Source organism: Lepisma saccharinum, chromosome 6, assembly GCF_977018435.1.
Source record: "Lepisma saccharinum chromosome 6, izLepSacc3.1, whole genome shotgun sequence".
NCBI classification, from domain to species: domain Eukaryota; kingdom Metazoa; phylum Arthropoda; class Insecta; order Zygentoma; family Lepismatidae; genus Lepisma; species Lepisma saccharinum.
The window spans coordinates 31,193,212-31,213,194 of NC_139234.1; the positions used below are offsets into that span (position 1 = coordinate 31,193,212).

At 38.6% G+C, this 19,983-nt stretch overlaps 2 protein-coding genes and 1 long non-coding RNA gene across 4 annotated transcripts in view; 1 reads left to right on the forward strand and 2 right to left on the reverse strand.

Moving 5' to 3' along the window:
* The window catches only part of LOC145988669 (uncharacterized), a 91,009-nt gene that overhangs the window by 58,358 nt on the left and 12,668 nt on the right, over nucleotides 1–19,983 (forward strand). The window lies entirely within an intron of this gene.
* Nucleotides 1–19,983, reverse strand: part of LOC145988940 (uncharacterized) — a 135,299-nt gene that overhangs the window by 27,901 nt on the left and 87,415 nt on the right. The gene's annotated exons all lie outside the window — the stretch shown is intronic.
* Nucleotides 1,565–18,652, reverse strand: LOC145988665 (uncharacterized). Of its 2 annotated transcripts, none has more exons than XM_083123729.1 (2): nucleotides 18,561–18,652; nucleotides 1,565–3,868 (listed from the first exon to the last, which is right to left on the reverse strand). In XM_083123729.1, exon 2 carries the CDS (start codon nucleotides 3,841–3,843, stop codon nucleotides 2,578–2,580), a length of 1,266 nt encoding a protein of 421 aa, XP_082979855.1. In that variant the 5' UTR covers nucleotides 3,844–3,868; nucleotides 18,561–18,652; the 3' UTR covers nucleotides 1,565–2,577. The 2 variants fall into 2 exon arrangements, with proteins under 2 accessions (XP_082979855.1, XP_082979854.1); XM_083123728.1 differs by lacking the exon at nucleotides 1,565–3,868 and adding an exon at nucleotides 10,847–12,336 and having other exon boundaries at nucleotides 18,561–18,630.

A 19,983-nucleotide genomic window follows, 5' to 3' on the forward strand; every position in this document is an offset into this window, starting at 1 on the left:
CACCTTCTTTTACTTTCCCATAACTCAACTCTGGAAACTTGTTGCACAGGTACAGAAGGTCGTTCGAGATCTCTGAGGACAATGATAGAAGGGTGATAAGTTCATGAAAAGCCATGTCGCCACCAACGATCATGCTCAATTGGAAAACCAGCATTCCGCGCTATAGCCCGACAACGTAATTTCCATTGCAACAGACTTTTCCGAAGAGTTATCATGTCCAACCTTTCCCACTCCTCCTGACAGGCTTTCCAGAGGCCATTGAGAGTGGGTGGACGTCTCTTTCCTAAGGCCCGTTTTAGGAGTCCAAATGCACAGAAGTCCATGGGTGACCCATCTGGCGCCTTGACCGGAATGTCGCTGTAAGGAATTGCACGGATGCCAGTTTCCACCTCCATTCCCTGTAAGAACAGACGAGTCGAACGGGAGGTATGGCTGGATGCTTTATCTTGGTGCACCCAGACCTGGGTTTTGCCCCCCCCCCCCATACAGTGCCGGGATATCTATGTTATAAATGGGTGTTAAAACCTCATCCTGATAGTACGTGGAGTTCACCTTCACATTATTAGCTACACGGCGAATTGCTAGCTTGCCATTATAGCAGTATCCAGCGATGATCATGAAACCCCGTGGAAAACTTTCCTGGCATTCTCGATACAATGTTTGATAATTGTTTCTGTCGCGAGGGCGGTAGTAAATCGCGCGAGGTTTGTGACAGTCACTAAGGCAGACATATGCTTCGTCTATTGTCACCACATTTTTCCATCTCTCCCCTGCAAGATAGGTCTCATAGAGCTTTCTAGCGTTCGTGAGCGCATTTCTATTTGCAGGTCCTTCTTGATTATGGTGTTCAATGTTGACACAGACATTCCCAACTTACGTGCGATACTCCTTTGGGGGGCAGGGTTACCACCTGACACAAGGGCCTTCACTTTTCTCACTATGTCCTGTGTACGACTCGTAGCTGCTCGTGGATTTGCCTGTTTCTTCCCCTGTGGAATTAGGCCCAGTCGGCCTTTGCCTTTTTTGTTCAATACCGCACCGATCCCGTTCTTCGATATCACAAAACCAAGCTTCTTGCACATTCCTTTGATTGCCGAATAGCTATATTTAGCATCGGAAAGGACTGTTATGTAGCCCTCCCAGTATGGTTCAATTTTCTTCGGCATCGTTGTAGGTAAATCAGCATCGATCACCTCACTGATTTTTTGAAGGTTGTTAGCATAATATATAGCTGCTGATATCCAGGTTCCCCATCTCGTCAAGACTGGTTGCTGAGGTAAACTAAGCTCAATCGCAACTTCCTGAAATTTTCGGGTTCGAGATGGAGATTTCAGAAATATCTTCTTTGTGTTCGAAATCAACCTGTCCACTTCAGCAGTCAATCATGCACAAGAAATGTTAACCGAAAGGCAATATCCTGACTCAGCATGAAATACTTTTTTCTCACACTTTTCTCCTTCAGCAATGTTGAAACATGCGTGAGTTCAATATTACTTAAATAAGGCGAAAATTATTCACATAATAAACGGAAGAAAAATAAATGCCAACAACGTTTTTTGGGAGAAAAATAATTTATATACACATTTTTTTTTAAAAAAATGTCAAATTTCATTGAAAAAGGGAAAAAAGGCATTATAATTAAAAATATTCAGTGGGGTCCCAAATAGGCAAAATAGGCAAAATGAAAAGGCTTCCAAAACATTCGAAACAACATAAGAAACGCATATCCGGAAAAAAATTATCAATATATGCAGTAGATAAAAAGAGGCATTTTGCCAAACTTCCGGGCTCTATTTACAACCCTCAACGTTGACAGGCGGGACCAAGGGCGGGTTTTAGTGGGTCATGTCCCAGCCTTTGTTTATCTATTTCATAGATTTATTGAAATATTTGAAAAAAGTTTTACCTTTGAAATACAGTTGGACCAAGATTATTAGAACAATAGTGCTCTTTCTAATTGCTATTTTTTGGGGGGAGGTGCTGTGTGTAATTTTGCAAAGCAGTATAGCATTTGGTGTCATTTTATTTGCTGGAAAGAGAAAAGAAACAGTATATGCTCCGAACCTGCGATGGAGAGAGAAGCCAAATCCCTAAAATTTGGATTGATTCATTGATTTAGTGTTTTAAGTCCACTTTATGTACATTACGGCTAATCGGGACTGGACCTACAGTTTTAAACGTGAAACTTTGTGCCTCCACCGGGAATCGAACCCTAAAATTTGGAGAAAAAAATATGAATTGAAAAGGCGCCTAAATGGCGGCCATATTTGCTGCAAGATGGTCGAAAAAAAGGAAATAAATTTCTAGTTTATAATTATAGAAACTAAGAATGGCAAAAAACCAGCCAAAATTGTCTGCTTGTTCACTTCAGTTGTTTTTTAACTTACATATACATTTTGGAGAAGCTATTTAATATTTTCATGTTCTATCTTAGAGATTATTCTTTATCACTAATACTCGTAATCATCTTCCATTGTCCCATATTACAAGCATAATTTGGAAAAGTATTGATCATTCTGAAAGAAACAGGTTTATGGAACGTACCAGTCTAGCATGGAATATCAAGCGACGTTAGCATTAACAGTCGAAAGCTCTTTTGAGATCCAATTCACATATGATATCCTTCAGTCTCGTTTTTAACTCGTCGTTTTTGTACATGGAACTAAATTTTTCTGGGTTTGGATTTTGCACATCCTCTTCAGTCAAGGAATCCATGTCTGGGGCATTTTCTGGATTTGTTATCACAGCGGGAAGAATGGTACAGGATGTTACAAAACCAAACAAAAGCTTATTTTCGATCTCTTGCTTCAAATCTTCAAGGGAGAATTTCACAATGAAGCCAAGTTCTTCCACAGTGTGGACAAAGGTGTTGTAGTACATTCTGAGCAGTTCTTCCAGATGATTATCTCTCAACTCCTTCGTAGTGCTTGTGTAGATGAAGTACAGAAGATCCAACGCTGGCGACGCGTAGCGGGCGATTTGAAAATCTAGTAGCTTGATTTTCGTGGGGATAGCACCATCCTCTTTGTTCTCATATGAGAATAGCATGTTGTTCACCCAGAAATCACCGTGACACAGGACAGACACGGGTTCTTCAGGCACACATAACACAAAAATATTTTCAAACATGTTTTCGTTCAATTGATCAATCTTTTGAAGAATCTTCTCACATTCGGGTATTGATCTCAATGGGTTTATTGCCATGTTAATTTGTTCCTTCAAGAAACGTGGGTACATCTCCCTGTTCTTATCACAAAATACAGATTCCTTAAAGCAGTCCATCTTCTCTTTGAAAGACTCAAAATCATCGCATTTCATTGCATAAGAGAATGCGTGGAACTTGGCTAATTCACTGAGCACCAGGCGGCAGTGTGGATAATCCAATCCTTTCTTCCTGTCGGCCATTTTGTATCCATAAACAGCCAAGTCGTCCAGAACCAGACAGTCCCTCTCCTTGTCTAGGACAGTGTAGTAACAGTGAGGAGCGGAAGTAAGAAGTTCTTTTCCACATTTCTTCTCTTGAAGTTTAAGGAACTCTGGAAATATTACATTGTACATTTCAATTTCCTTCATGAAGAAACCTAGTTCATCAACAAACTTCTTTCGCACTTCGTTCTTTGGAACGCACTTGATCACCAACTTGTACGTCTTCTTTCCATTGGTCGTCTTGACCTCGACAGTTGCCCTGTACACAACACTCATGTAATTGTCCCCAACATTTGTCCCTAGATACACGTCGCAGTCCACAACTTCCAAGCTAGGGTCCCCTTCTCCATGTCGCAAAGCAGTTGTGAAGAATTTCATGTTCAACCACGAATGGTCAATGGATGGATCTTCCGTCATTGTAGCGACGTGGCTTTGCAGGTTCCTGAAACGATAGGAAGAGGTATTTTCCTATGAACGTTTTCATTTATATGGACATTACTACGTATAAATCATATCTGAAACTTGGTTCTGGAATTTTTAGTTTGAATTCAATAAGAGAAATATATTATGAGCTTTTTACCTTAGGAAGTGGAACATAGGGTGAGTGTAACGTAAATCTTAAAGGAGAGTCTAAACCTTAGTCTTTGAAAGTCATATTTTTTTCCTTCGTAGTATAGGAATGACTGTTCCTAGGGGCAATAGTATCAACTTCGGGTGGGCTGAACCATGTTTTATAATTTTCTGCAATTAGGTATATCACATGTAGGCTTTTCCCCCTACTTATTTTGAAAGATTTTAGTGCCTATCTTCATCCTGAAAAGTAGGGGAAGAGGGACAAATATGAAATAGGGGTACAAATATGGAATACCATTATATCTCGCCTGGTAAGTGCTGCACTCTAGCAAGAACTACGTGAAAAGCTGGGCAGTGTTCCTCACCATCACAGGAAGCAGTTGAACAGGGCGCGTTAGAACGATTGTTGTGGTTCCCGCCCAAAGTGAACGTTTGGAGGTAAATACCTTTTTGCCTTGTGCTTCTTATTAGTACACAGAATGAAAATACATGGTATACAGTTTTGTAGCATATCAATCAGGCTTTATTCTGGTATTTTGCGTATATTGTTGAGGTGAGTTTGAATACACTTTTGGCCCTCGATACTCGAAGGTAACAGTGGCTCAAATATGGAATAGTAGTGTTCCATATTTATACCACATATATGTACAAAAATTATTAACGTGGAAGCAATGAATTTGTTGTTCCTAAAAGTTTCTCAAACGAATCAAATGGCTCTAAGTGAATCGGATTTGTAACAAGTGATCCCGCTCTGCAGAACTGATCGCTCCTACTTGTCGTTTCCCTTTTAAAGCAAGGGCATGAGCACAACTCTGCACAACACTCAGGCCAGTCTCTTCAACATTGAAGATTCTGTCTGGTGGATAATTCTTCTTCTCCATTTCCACATGCATGAATGCAAGTTGGATCTTTGTACCTCCAATGATAATTTTCCCTCGAAAAAATCTGAACATCCAGCTAATGAGGGGAGCTCCACCAGGATCCATTGCTGCTGGCCATCCCTCAGGGTGCATACAGAGAAATCTGTTTACCACGTGGTTCCATCATTTCATAGAGAAGGTACAACCATCAGCTGAGTCGCCAGTCCTCCTCATTTTAGACGGACATTACACCCATTCGAGAAATTTGGATGTCATAAATTTGGCTCGTGACAACAACGTGTGCATGTTATGTCTACCTCCGCACTCCACTCACAAGATGCAGCCCTTGGACAGGACATTCCATGAGTCCTTTCAAAGCGTACTACAGCAGCGAGGAAGTGCGTATTTGGATGAGGCAAAATGCTCGGCCACTGACAAACATGGACATCACCGAACTCTTTGGTAAGGCATACCTCAAATGCCAGACCGATGAGATTGCTGTGAAGGGGTTTCGTGTGACAGGACTCTACCCAGTGAATCCCAATGTTTTTACAGATGCAGATTTCCTTGCATGGAGTCAAGGAGACCACAACAAGAACACAACTGATTCCACCACACATGACGTCTCCCTAGAGACAGTAGCTGGCAATGAACTTGCATCTGGATCCAAACCCAAAGATGGAGCAGGGCCTTCTGTTAGAAGTGTAGTGGCCACCCCATGGGACATCTCACCTGTTCCTGCAATTAAGAAGAGGCAAAGAAGTAGGGGAAGGAAAGCAGGGACCTCTCATATCCTGACTTCATCACCATATAAGACTTCCATTGAAATGTCCACTACTGTTAAGAAAAAGCCTGCTAAAAACAATGGAAAAAAGCGGAAACCGCCATTACCAAAAGACTGCGAATCATCAGACTCGGACAGCGACGGCGTATTCAGCGTGCGAGATGACTCTTCTGATCTCAGTATGTCAGATGCCAGAACACCAAGTAGTGATGATACTGAATGTCCCTTCTGTTCTGAACAATTTTCTGATGATAAGCAATGGAGAAGAATGGGTTACGTGCGAAATGTGTGACATGTGGGCTCATACTGAATATGCAGGATATGATAATGGACTTTACATTTGCCATTTTTGTAAGTAGGTAAATAGTGCCCTTATAATCATAGTAATACAGACATGTACAATTCAGAAACTTTCTCATATTTGTGACTTTACAGTGTTAATTTATTTCATGTTTTCACTACAATTGTGTTTATTGTGTTTACATGTTCATGTTCTGCACAATGTTGCCAGTATTCCATATTTGTACCCCATTTTCTTTTGGAGTAATCATGTCAACTTTTAGGAAAATGTTATTTGCATATACTTACTATAATGTTACGTAGTCTAAACCTTATATTATATTAAAGAACTAATTAAGGAAGAAGAGGATAGTTTCTCACGTACATTCTTCAAAAAATGTGCCATTGAATGGTCAAAAACAAAATGGTATTCCATATTTGTCCCCCTTCCTCTATCAAATTATTATGAAATATTTAGATACGTCAGTAATGAAGTTGTGAGAATTTTTTTAAATGTATAATGATCAAACATTGCTTTCTAAAAACCGCGAGAACATTATTTACACAATAAAACCTAAAAACAGCAAAATTATTGGGTGGGCTCGAGCCCCACAGGGATATAAGTTGGCGCCAATCCCTAGAGCACAATATTTCTACCATGGTCATAGTGCTATGGACACAGACTTAGTGTGGATGCCTTAATTGTATCTTTTTTTACTGCAATGAACACTGTGTAACTATGTAAGATGACCTTATAGCGTTGTACAACTAAACATTCACATTTTACACATCTTTAAAGCGGAACCAAGCAATAGACTGATATTCTCGTTTGGATTTATAAAGCATTACAAGTATGTATTTACTTCTCATTCTCGTCACTAACACAGGATTTCTCTACTCTTCCGGTATTATAATTTCTATATGGATTTCAGAGCACGTTTTCTTCGACACATATATTTTTCTCTACAAGTGATCTTTGGTGGTTGATTCTTGATGGACGCTTTGGACTTTTAACCTCTGTACGTGGTATTTTATATTCCTTAAGGAGACTCTCCAACTCTGCTTTAACTAGCTAACGTACACTCGAGGAACAGTGCACCGTACGGTGACAACCATTCAAAACCCGATAGTAGCATGTATCAGAAAATGGAAGAGATTACACGCATATTTGAAGTTGATTACTCTAACCCTGACACGGTGAAAGAATAAACACATGTTCTACTTCGACAGAAGGTCAACATATTGAATCCTAAGTAATATTTTTTTGTAAGTTACGATCTTGAGTGTTTCTATGGGTATGGCCAGTGGCCGAATTGGAAATAAGTTACTGCCGGTATGCTCAGACATGTCTTTTGATACAATTTTTTATTTATTTGTGATTTCTTATATATAAATTCTCCTTGTCAGAATTTTTTCAGTACTTGCTTGAAGTTCAACTTCAGTTGTATCGCGTTTCTTGGAAGGTGTACGTTTCAGCCACAAATCTAAACTCATTTTTCACTTGTGATACTCATCCGCAAAATGAATATGTCGCACAAATCAGTCCTTTACACCAACTGGACGAAAAACACACACTTTGTACAGTACATACAATAAGAACTTAAAGCTTTTGTTTTAACATTTCAATCCACGACCAAAAGAATCGATATCAGAACTGAAAATGCGCGTGGGTTGTTATGATAAGTAAACGGATAATCCACATGACTGTACATTTTTCTTGCAACAAAATAATTTGGATCAATGAAATAAAGAGACAAATAGTTAATGCTATAATTTTAATTCTCCTGTTCAAAATGCGACGTTTACATCATCAGCCCTTGTTTAAATTACTATTTTATTGCAGACGTTATTGTAGCGTTTCTCAGTCATGACTAGACGTCGGATTTTAGGTTTTTAACCTATTTTTTTTCCTTTACAGGTATGTAAGAAATAATAAGTTATGTCAGCGTTTCGTTAAAAATCGCAACAACTGATGCAGTTTTATTTATAGTGCCTAAAAAAACTATTTTGCTTGCTAGAACCTATTTTAGGTTTATGTGTCTAAATCAAGCTTTTTTAAAAAGTTTTTATATTTTTTAAAGGTTTTTACACGATTTTTATGTCACACAGAGGTATTTGCTTTGTTTAGTCACGAAAAATTCAATAACGGACGTGTTTGAAACGTGCTCTCTGCCGATTTTCCTTCCTCCTAGTCCATGCTGATTTTTTAAAGCTCTAAACAAAGCAAAATGTCTGATACCACCAGTGGCGAAGCGTGACATATTCACGAAGTCATCGTAAGATTTACTAAACGTCAGGGTCGATCTTTCAAAGGAGGGGGGTATAATATTTCTCTGCGGTAAACTCCAAGGTCATTCTCCATTCAACGTAAAAGCTCATACCAAAGCTCTACAAAATACATATTTTTATCCCATATATTGTGTTGTCGTCTTGTAATCCATGGGTCCCAGGTTCAATTCCCGGTGGAGGCACATAGTGGTTCCGATCCCACTTTAAACTGTAGGTCCAGTCCCGATTAGCCATACTGTGCATAAAGTGGACTTAAAACACTAAATCAACATCAACAACAACAAACCTACAATCGCATGAAAAAGAAATTGCAGAGTTCCATAAACTCGCCCACTTCTTAGTTAATTCGGATCGGCCTGAAGATGTTTCTAGCTTGGTAGACCATTATTATTTACAACAATTTTTTTTCATTCAAATGTTTCTTGCTTAAAAGAGCGTGATAAATTGGAATAAGAACGACAAAATAGTTACGAATAGAGGAAACGGCACATATTGTGTTCAACCCTTTTGTCCCCGTGATTACCTCGAAACAAAGGAATACAGACCACATTGGTTAAATAATAATTAATCTGGCTCCCGTAAACATCTCTTCGCTCACACACAAAGTCATTATTAAGAAAACTGCTGTAGACATTTCGAATAAGTGCTAGTCGCAACATGTGCATCATCTGAGTAGCACTTTGCTTAATATCATATTATTTTTCTTTCATGCTTCTTTGCACCCTTCCTTCGAAGACACCTTCTTATTTTACGTATCTAAAGCTCTGCAAGTGGTTTTCCTTATGTGCTAACTCTCCCTTCTTCATTGTTTTCGGATCATCTTTCCAAACTGCACCAACGCGAAATAGCCTTTCCCTTTGTTGGCGGCTTAGCAACCACCATAGCAACCGGTTGTATACAGCTAACATGGCCGCACCCATGCGCGAGACTAGCAGACGACTTTACCAACTTATAGGAAACTTCGCAGGAGGGTTCGGTGCGAGGGGCAGTACCTGGCCCTTATTTCGATGCGCTAAACTTAGCGAATCTCTTGCGTATTTCGAGCTGTTTCATGCTGTCGCTAGGCTTATTTCGCACAAATATGCGAATATCCTCACTTATTATTATTATTTTTAGTTCTTCTCTAAAATATTTAAAATGCAATATTTTTAGTATTTGCTTGGTCATCGCCGCATCTCTGGATACCACTGATACTTGTACAATCCAAAGTGCAAACTTCTGATAGTGGTCTTGCTCACTTTCTCGTCACTTCGGTGGTTTGTGGCATTCACGCCTTGCAAACTAACATTTCAACATTGAAGTTTGCACCACTGACTATGTTTTTGTTGAAATATTATTTTCAGCATATTTGATGATCCTCACAGACAAAATTGCGGAGTTTGACTCTGGATAACATGAAAAAGGATTGTTGCCTAACTATACGTCGAGGAGTGGATTTTAATAGCAAATTTTCAGTGGTAAGTTCTGCCATCACCGTAGGGTTAGGCAACACACATAACGTTATGCAAGATACTGCGTATTTCAGGATATAGGTGTCCCATTTTCATTGCTGGTGACTATACCTAATCAGTACTTTTCAGGAATTTTGAACTATTTTAAGCTTTCTTGAACCTACTTCAGGATTTTTCGAGCCTAATAAGATTTTTAGGACCTATTTTAGGATTTTTAGAACCTATTCTAGGGTTTTTCGAACCTATTTTAGGATTTTTAGGACCTATTTTAGTATTTTTAGAACTATTTTAGGATTTTTAGAGCCTATTTTAGGATTTTTAGAACCTAGTTTAGGGTTTTTCGAACCTATTTTAGGATTTTTAGGACGTATTTTAGTATTTTTAGAACCTATTTTAGGACTTTTAGGACCTATTTTTGGATTTTTAGAACCTAGTTTAGGGTTTTTCGAACCTATTTTAGGATTTTTAGGACCTATTTTAGTATTTTTAGAACTATTTTAGGATTTTTAGAGAATATTTTAGGATTTTTAGAACCTATTTTAGGGTTTTTCGAACCTATTTTAGTATTTTTAGAACCTATTTTAGGATTTTTAGGACCTAGTTTAGGGTTTTTCGGACCTATTTTAGGATTTTTAGAACCTATTTTAGGATTTCTGGGACCTATTTTAGGATTTTTAGAGCCTATTTTAGGAACCTAAAAGCACACTTTTTAGAACCTAAAAATCCGAGGTCTAGTCATGACATATGGTCGGCAAGGAGCGCTCGGCCGTGGAGAAGGGTGCAGAGTGCTGTACGATAGAACTCAAACGAGAAAGAGAGAGAAATGAGCGAGTACGATGTTGGCCATTGCGTAGCTACTTGTGTGTTCAGCTCCAATAAATAAGTGCCAATTTTAAGAATTTACTGCTGTTATGTTTTTGGCATTTTAATTTACTACCCGTATGCCATACCGGCCCAATTCGACCACTGGGTATGGCACATACCTGTGCCAAACAGCATGCTTCTAATTTCAAATGCAGAAATTACCGCAAAATTCTTCTGTAAAGTAGTAGATCATTGCTATGATTTGATATATGTAAATACGGCAAACAGTCAGCAGGTATTTGTAATTCATGTACTTTTATTTGTTAGATATTAGTCATGACACATATAAATCAGATATGATTTACTCAAAATATCGACCATTATAGAGGCTATTTAAATTGTTTTAGAGAATTTTGTTAAAGTTCATATCTTGTCATTACTGCTATTTTGTGTGATATTAGCCAAAAGCATAATTAAAAAACAAAAACATGACTTTTCAATGAAATTTGGATCATGTAAATCTCAATCAAACACGATTTCCCAAATACATTCAAATTGTGCACTAACAGTCAAAAGTTCCTTTGGCATCCATGTCACATATAATATCTCTAAGCCTTATTTTCAATTCGTCGCTATTGTAAAAAGAACTAAATTTTTCTGGGTTTGGAGCTTTAATATCCTCTTCAGTCAAGGAATCCATGTCTGGGATATTTTCTGGATTTGCTAGCACAGCTGGAAGAATGGTACAAGATGTTACAAAACCAAACAAAAGCTTCTTTTCGATCTCTTGCTTCAAATCTTCAAGGGAAAATTTCACAACGAAGCCAAGTTCTTCCACAGTGTGGACAAAGGTGTTGTAGTACATTCTGAGCAGTTCTTCCAGATGATTATCTCTCAACTCCTTCGTAGTGCTTGTGTAGATGACGTACAGAAGATCGAACGCTGGCGACGCATAGCGGGCGATTTGAAAATCTAGTAGCTTGATTTTCGTGGGGATAGCACCATCCTCTTTGTTCTCATATGAGAATAGCATGTTGTTCACCCAGAAATCACCGTGACACAGGACAGACACGGGTTCTTCAGGCACACACAAAGCAAGAATCTTCTCAAATATCTGTGTGTTTTCGTTCAAAACTTCAATTTTCTTAAGAATCTTCTCGCATTCAGGTAAAGGTCTTACTGAATTCATTGCCATGTTAACTTGTTCCTTCAAGAAATATGAGTACATCTCCCTATTATTATCAGAAAATAGTGATTCCTTAAAGCATTCCATCTTCTCTTTGAAAGACTCAAAATCATCGCATTTCATTGCATAAGAGAAGGCGTGGAACTTAGCTAATTCACTGAGCACCAGGCGACAGTGGGGGTAGTCCAATCCCTTCTTCCTGTCGGCCATCTTGTATCCATAAACAGCCAAGTCGTCCAGAACCAGACAGTCCCTCTCCTTGTCTAGGACAGTGTAGTAACAGTGAGGAGCGGAAGTAAGAAGTTCTTTGCCACATTTCCTTTCTTGGAATTTAAGGAACTCTGGAAAAATTACATTGTACATTTCAATTTCCTTCATGAACAAACCTAGTTCATCAACGAAGTTTTTTCGCACTTCGTTCTTTGGAACGCACTTGATCACTAACTTGTACGTCTTCTTCCCATTGGTCGTCTCGACCTCGACAGCTGCCCTGTACACAACACTAACGTAATTGTCCCCAACGCTTGTCCCTAGATACACGTCGCAGTCCAAAACTTCGAAGTTAGGGTCCCCTTCTCCATGTCGCAAAGCAGTTGTGAAGAATTCCTTGTTCAACCACGAATGGTTAATTGATGGATGTTCTGTCATTTTAGATCTAGCTTGATACAATGGCTCTTCAGGTTCCTGAAACGATAGGAACAGATATTTTCCGTTAACACTTTCATCTTCTTAGACATTACTACTAGCATGTCATATCAAACGACGAATTGAGGCTGAAGTACCGTAATAAACAATCTCTCTCTGTTCCCAGCACTTTTAATAATCTGTGATTTAACTTGGAAGTGAATTCTGGTCTCCGATCTGGCATGTCCTTGAAATACAGATAGACTTTGCTTGGTTTTTACATTTTCCGTACCCACTGTTCGCCATCCACTTCCATCTACAAGGTATCCGCAAAAATTCCATCCATCTGGATATGCTGAATACCCACTCTCTCCACGAGATACAAACTGGCAGATCACATATTCTTACATAAAATAGCCAATGGCAACATCAGAAGCAAGTGGCAACTCCAGGAAATTTCCTTTCGAGTGCCAACTCGCAATACATGAAGCTCTCTACTTTTGTCAGAAACCTATATTATACATATTAATAAATTAGGCAAGTTTTAGATGACTCTTGTGCAAAAACTTGTCACTTTACAGCATGTAATTTTAATTTATATTATTATTTTCCTATTGTTAGTACATTCCAATATGAAGCAACTAATGCTGTATTTGGAATCCTCTGTTAAATAAACACTTGGTTCTGGAATTTCTGCTAATCAGGGCCATATTCAGAACATTTTATGGAGAAATATATCATGGTTTTATTAAATGTACATTAATTATTGGGGAAGCAGCCACAGAAAAATCAAGAAACTCAAGAATATTTACGGTCTTTCTACCTTCAAAACAACTATCTTTAATAACTTGCTATTTGAAGGTGGAAAGTAATCTTTCTCTGTCCTTGCAAACTCTTTATAAAAATGTCCTTTGCTTTGAATGTTTGCAAAAGATTTTTCAAACGATCACGCTCATGCATTGTTATTCTTCTTTAAAAAATCATAGTTTTTGCATCTCCACTGTGCTCTAAAGCTTTTAATTGTAATTTTAAAAAAATGCTTCGATGATCTGTCTCAACGCTGGCAATGACATTGACATTGGTAGAAAAAAATCCCTGTACGTAGATGTTGAACCGCACAGTTTAAAACACTACGGTAGCTACATCAGCAGACCTATGCATTTCATTTCATTTCTTGCTTCCCCTGGGTCTGGAGTGTTAGGCGAAATGCACAGATGTTATGTTAAATCGACACGAGATTTTCCCAAGAGTTTTCATCTCAAAAATGAACCTACTGGGTGGACTACAAGTTCATTCCTTTCATATGCTAGAAAATTATTATAGGGGAAAAAAATTTAGTAAAAATAAAGTATTTTGCAACTGAAATAATGTGGGTCAGCACTGCTGGCCTTGATGTACTGAAATGCACGTGCACGATATACGGTATATGTGCTATTTTACCATATAAAACGGAACTTCTGCTAAATCCATGGATTCTGTAGCTTCTTGCTAAGATCACATCATTCCAACTACTCTCTACCTCCACATCACCTCGTATGCCTTCATGGCATGTGTGCACACGCACAGGGGTACCTTCACTTTACTTTTACTTGTTACTTTCATTCAGCATAATTACGACAATGACAATAACAACACCAGAAATAATTGTTCCTGATATTTCAAAGTAATATTTTTTGCCCTTCTACTTCATGTACATTCTTCTAGTGCAGAAAAGCAAAGTAAAATAAATGTCTTGTAGAAATGAATTCATAAATACTGGAAAGGTTAAAATTTAGGCATAGACAACCAACCCGCTCTCAGCTATTTGACACTGATAGTACATATACACGCTTATTGCATGTAAATGATTGTACCTAGGAACATGAGACGTTTCTGCCGTGGATACGAACGGTGGCAGCTAACAGAATGTACTGTTATGACTTGTCTTGTAGGCCTCCATGGGGGAGTGGTTAGCACATGGTGCTACTATCCCAGGGGTCCCGAGTTCGAATCCCGGCCTGGACATGGGCGTTCCTTGTGAGTGTCCCTTCATCAATTTTATTATCATCACTGCTTTTTCCATCTTCGCGATTAGTCAAAAGTGGCAGAAAAGCGAAGTAAAATAAACCAAATCATATTATGTCTTATCTTGTGCGCCTTAAGTGCATTTTTCAAAGTTTTGATAAGGTAAGTTGTAATCGTCTTGACTGATTTTTAGAGTAGCCGTTCAAAGTGTACGGCTCCTATGAATGTTTAAGATCAAAAGATGATTCGACGCACCCCTTGTTTCCTACCCCCAACCACGAACTAAAATTGAAAATTTTGAAACTTAAGGTATTCCCTAAAATTGATGCCAAACGCATATCTTAATGTAGACCGGACAGAGGTTCGAAAATATCAAGAAAATTTGGGCCTTTTTTATTCTTCCTTTTCTTAATTCTAAAATTTGGCTCTAATGACATTCGACACAAAATCTTGACGAGTATACCAAAGTTCACTTAGTATCACAAAGCGAACGACAGCGTGCTGCTATGAAACACGTAACGTCAGATGACTTATAACGTTAGGAAAATGTGGGGGAAACCTTTAATTCATCATAAGGATTTATTTTGTGCGAGCACGCCACCATCCGTACAAACTGGTTCCTCGTATGTCCTAGAGTTTTAATAGATAAAGTAGAACGTAATTTGCCTTGTTTCTTATGTTATTTCCTTGTTTTTTCACCCTTCACTACAAAGCGACAGCATTACCTCTACTCCAACGGGGTCATATATATATATATATATATATATATATATATATATATATATATATATATATATCATCATTTATCATCGTGATAGTTAAAAGCGGTAGAAGAGCGACGTACAGTTAACAATAAGAGCGATAATTTATTTAACCGTAAACATTTTAAGAAAGCATAAAATGACCGAAACCATAGGCGTAATTAGGCCCAAGTTTATCCCTGCCCCCCAAAATTAGGCCCTGTTTGATATTACACCTTCAAAATTAGGCCCAAGTTTAATTCTGTCCCTCAAAATTAGGCCCAGTTTAATTCTGCCCCCTCAAAATTAGGACCCAAGTTACGCCCATGACCGAAACCCCACACACACATGTACGCATACAAGATTAAGCTGAGGTAGAGAATAAGGTCACTGGACGTTTTGCAATGTGATAACAACTGCTTTGAGAATGATAAAAGGATTTCAGAACGAACGATTCCACACTTCCCCTCTTTCGTGAAGTATTCTGAACTTTGTCACTCCCATCTAAACAAAATGGCATTTAATAGATAAGTACTTCTTATCGTCCATATTTATTTAACCTGCTTATCAACATATTTCCTTTAAATAAACTACTCTTCTAGGCCTATTGAATCAATCAGTTCAAATGAGTTCGTTAACAAATTAACTATCAAATTGCCATCATTGTCGGAAAGTACAAAATTGGAACAAACATATGCTCGAGAAATGTGTAGGGTAACTCTCTCAGGGCTTGCGCAGACATTAATTCATTATTCATTATGAAATTATGTCATTTTCAATGTATTATTTTGTTATTATTGTTGTTATGAATGTTAACAATATGCATTTACCTCTCCCAAACAGAGAATGTGCAACGTGTTGTGTATACACAGCTGATTCCACCAGGTGATCGAATCCCCCCACCACCCGAAAGCAAAAAAAATGTTTAATTTGGACACTGCCTGCCCATAATTACGATAACCTTGAAAACAGCAATTTATTATCCGTTATCCGTTTAGAAACTATTAACTTGTTACAACGCAACAAGATTAATTTGTGTGCGTGTGTATGTGTGCGCGCGCACGCGCACGCGCACACACACACACACACACCCACACACACACACACACACACACACATACACACACACACACACACACACATATATATATATATATATATATATATATATATATATATATATATATATATATATATATATATATATATATATATATATGTCCGGCTTAGACCTTTAACATTAAAAATGAGAATAATTTTGCAGAGAAACCCAATTTTATTACCAAAATGTTCATTTTGGTAGAAAAACTCATGCATTTTTTTGTCCCAGCACCAGCACTTCAGACAACCTCGATATGAGCCCCCCCTGTGGCACGGCAGATGTCGAACCGATATTCCAATTCCTTCCAGGTATTCACTAGCATTTGAGGGGTCACATCGTTAATCGCCTGACGAATTCTGATACGCGGATCTTCCAAGTTCTCGACGGGCATACTGCAGACTTGGTCCTTGATGAACCCCCAAATGAAAGAGTCTAGGGGGGGGGGTGAGATCTGGCGAGCGCGGAGGCCAAGTAAGTGGTTTAGAACATCTTCCTATCCATCTTCTTGGAAAATGCTCATTGAGAAATTCTCGTATAATGATAGCAAAATATGCCGGGGCTCCGTCTTGTTGGAAAATGGTTTCTGGAGGCATTTGAGGCACAGCGTAATGCTGAAGCATGTCTAAATAATTCGTTCCTCTCACTGTTTCTTCAGCAAAGAAGAACGGGCCTATTATCTTCTCTTTCATTAAACCACACATTAACTTTTGGCAGTTATCTCATAATTTCACGAAACGCATGAGGAATGTCACTTCTCCAAATACGGCAATTTTGCTTGTTAACTTTGCCACACGTGTGGAATGCAGCTACAGCAGAAAAACACACCTTGTCCACAAAAGCATTGTTGTTGTCAATTTCGGTTAACATTTTGCCCGAAAACGTCTGTCTTTTAGGCTTATCATCAGGATATATTCCTTATTATAACTGGATCTTGTACGCCCGTAGACGTAACCTTTTGTACACTTCGTCATGGATAGTAGACCGAGGAATGTTGAGCTCTAAACTTGTATGTTTTATTGATTTTCTTGGACTTCTTGTGAATGCAGTGCGAATCACTTCAATGTTTTCCTCTGATACCTTCCGCTTCGCGTACTTCACGCCCACTGACACAACACTTCCAGTTTCTCTTAGTTATTTATCCCACTTAGCAATACTCAAATAGGAAGGAACATTGTCGTGACGTTGAAGATTGAATTCACACCGAAAAGCACGTTGAACAAGCTTCACAGATTTGTTTTCTGCCAGTGAAAGAACGCAGAACACTTTCTGCTGAACCATCAACTCCGCCATCTTGGAATTTATGCGTTACACGCGCATGCGCGTCATGTCAACTCGAAGTACTGATGATTCTCAAAAATGGCCACAGTTGCCAGTCCCATACAAACAATAAGTTTCATTTGAAATTGAATGTAACTAAAGTTATACTGTTTTGTAATGTTAAAGGTCAAAGCCGGACACTCTGTATATATATATATATATATATATATATATATATATATATATATATATACACACACACACACACACACACACACACATATATATATGGGGCCTCCCCGATGACGTACTCGTAACTTTAGTTAAGGTGTTCAGATTCGACACACGGTGGAACAATATACTGATTTGGATTCCACGTAGGTCTAATCGCAATTAGCCTATCTGTGAAAAAAGTCGACTTGAAACATAAACACTCATTCACAGACACCCTAGCCAAGAATCACTGGGATTTCCCGATCTTGTTCAGATCAAAAACTCTATTAAAACAGGAATTCCTGTGAAGTCCAGAAGGTTCAATTTAGTCAAATCCCCTCTCCTCACGCTCGTGTTGGTGTCATTTGTTTCTTCCAAGATGCGACAGAGAGAGGTTTGCAGAAAGTAAGGGAAGCTACCACACTTTTCCTCCCTAGAAAAACTGCAACCGAAGTCATTATTTAATATTTCAAAGGTAAAAGATTCCAGACTGGATGTCTGGGAAGGACACGCTATGAAAGTGGTAAACATTGGCAAAAAGAGAACGCCAGTGACTGGAATGTGGACACTCTTGCCAGGTAGTTGGAAACTTAAGGCTGAAGGAGGGAAGAAATTGTCCCGGGTGGGAAGTTTTCTGACAATGTCCCTGTATAGAGCGAGTCTGGGGATCACCCAGCCTCTAATCAATGAATAACTGTGGTCAACCCTGTAGGGTAAAGGCGACCCTGAACGTGGTGCTGATCATATCACCTTCTGTATGCAGCGATGCAATGCATAAGAGAAAAATACCGTCACAACAAAAAATGGTCGTTAACATTCAGCACATAAATCGAGTGGTGTTCCACGTAACTGTGTTTGTTACCAAACCTAGAAGTACTTTTGATAAAACTAATGTCTATGTATCCAGAGACAGAACTTTACTTTGAGGTTTATGTACTACTTCCATCTGCAATTAATTGACAACTTACCTTTTAAAATCAGCAACTGTAATACTAGAAGCGAAATAAAGTACAGCCTTTCTCTCCCCGAACTTCACACCAAGTCATTGCAATAAAAAAACGTTATCATTCTGAGCTCAACAGCTTAAGGATTCATCTGCAGATGGCAGCACTGAAAATGTTTTTTTCTTCCTTTTTTATCTTCTCACAGATTATTCCGCCAAGCCACGATTCTCTTCCCAGCATATCATTGCATTACGTAACTCGCACTAAGTACAATGAAGGATTATTTGAAGAGCCATTATTAAGTGCCATGCCATATATGGAGAAATTCTCACCGTGAAAAGGAAAGGAATAAATGTACACCTTCGTGGTGCGCGATGAAAGGCAAGTTTGCTTCTTTCCATACGCTCCTTCGCTAAGGTCTTCACGCTAACTTCCTGAGCGTCAAACGAACTTAAACAAAATTGTTCATCAACATACGTGGCAGAAGTCTTAAAAATCGCATGTAATGAACAAATTATATGAAAATTTTGTATATTGTGTAACTTTTCGATTTACATTGAGTATAACCGCACACAAACTAATATAAATTCACTTAGATTATTAGAAATTAAAAATAGTTTTCCGGTGGGTCATATGCTGACTCGTGTGGCAAGGGTCACATAGGTGAGATGAGCAGTTCCCTTCTCCCGCTCCTGACTTGTCAGAATCATGCAATTTCTTCTGTTTAAGATGCGTTGATGTCATTAATTAGAGCTTTCAGGTTTTCAACTTTATAGTCTTCAATTACCACATTTGCCAACATTTTCTCCGAAGCCTTTTTTGCCTCAGATTTTCCTACCTGTATTTTTAAGTTATTGATTTCATAATTCAGAACAAGCATGGAACATGGTCACATTGGATCAGATTTTAACCGAAATTTTACTCTGCCTTTTGACATTCTAGTGATGTGGTTGTCATATTTCATCGGGAAAATTGTCAGTGTTCCGGTGTAGAGTTTGATGTCCAACTCACTGTTGGAATATCCTTTATTGTAAATACATATTGTAGAATGAAAGCCCACTTTTGGCTAATAGCGAAGACGAGAATGAGTGATAATCTGGTGATATTGATGAAGGGACACTCTCAGAGAACACCCATACCCAGGCCGGGATTCGAACCCGAGAACACTGGCGCCATAGTGCGCTGCGATAACAACTTTGCCACAGAGGCCGGCTATTAGCTTACTACTTTTGGTGAGTGATCATGTATCATTCTTCATCACAGAACATCTCTGACACAGCGGCAAGGAAAATTAGTAACCCTGTGTCAACATACGATTATAGAGGCGATATTTTAGGGTTCGAATCCTGGCATGTGCGTGGGTTTTTCCTTGCGAGCGTAATCACTTCAACCTGATTGATTGATTGATTTGCTTTATGTTACTTCGATTTTTGTGCCACTTTTGCCA

Excerpts from the sequence above, each read along its gene's own strand:
- LOC145988665 (XM_083123728.1), bottom strand. The coding sequence starts at position 12,300 with ATGACAGAACATCCATCAATTAACCATTCGTGGTTGAACAAGGAATTC.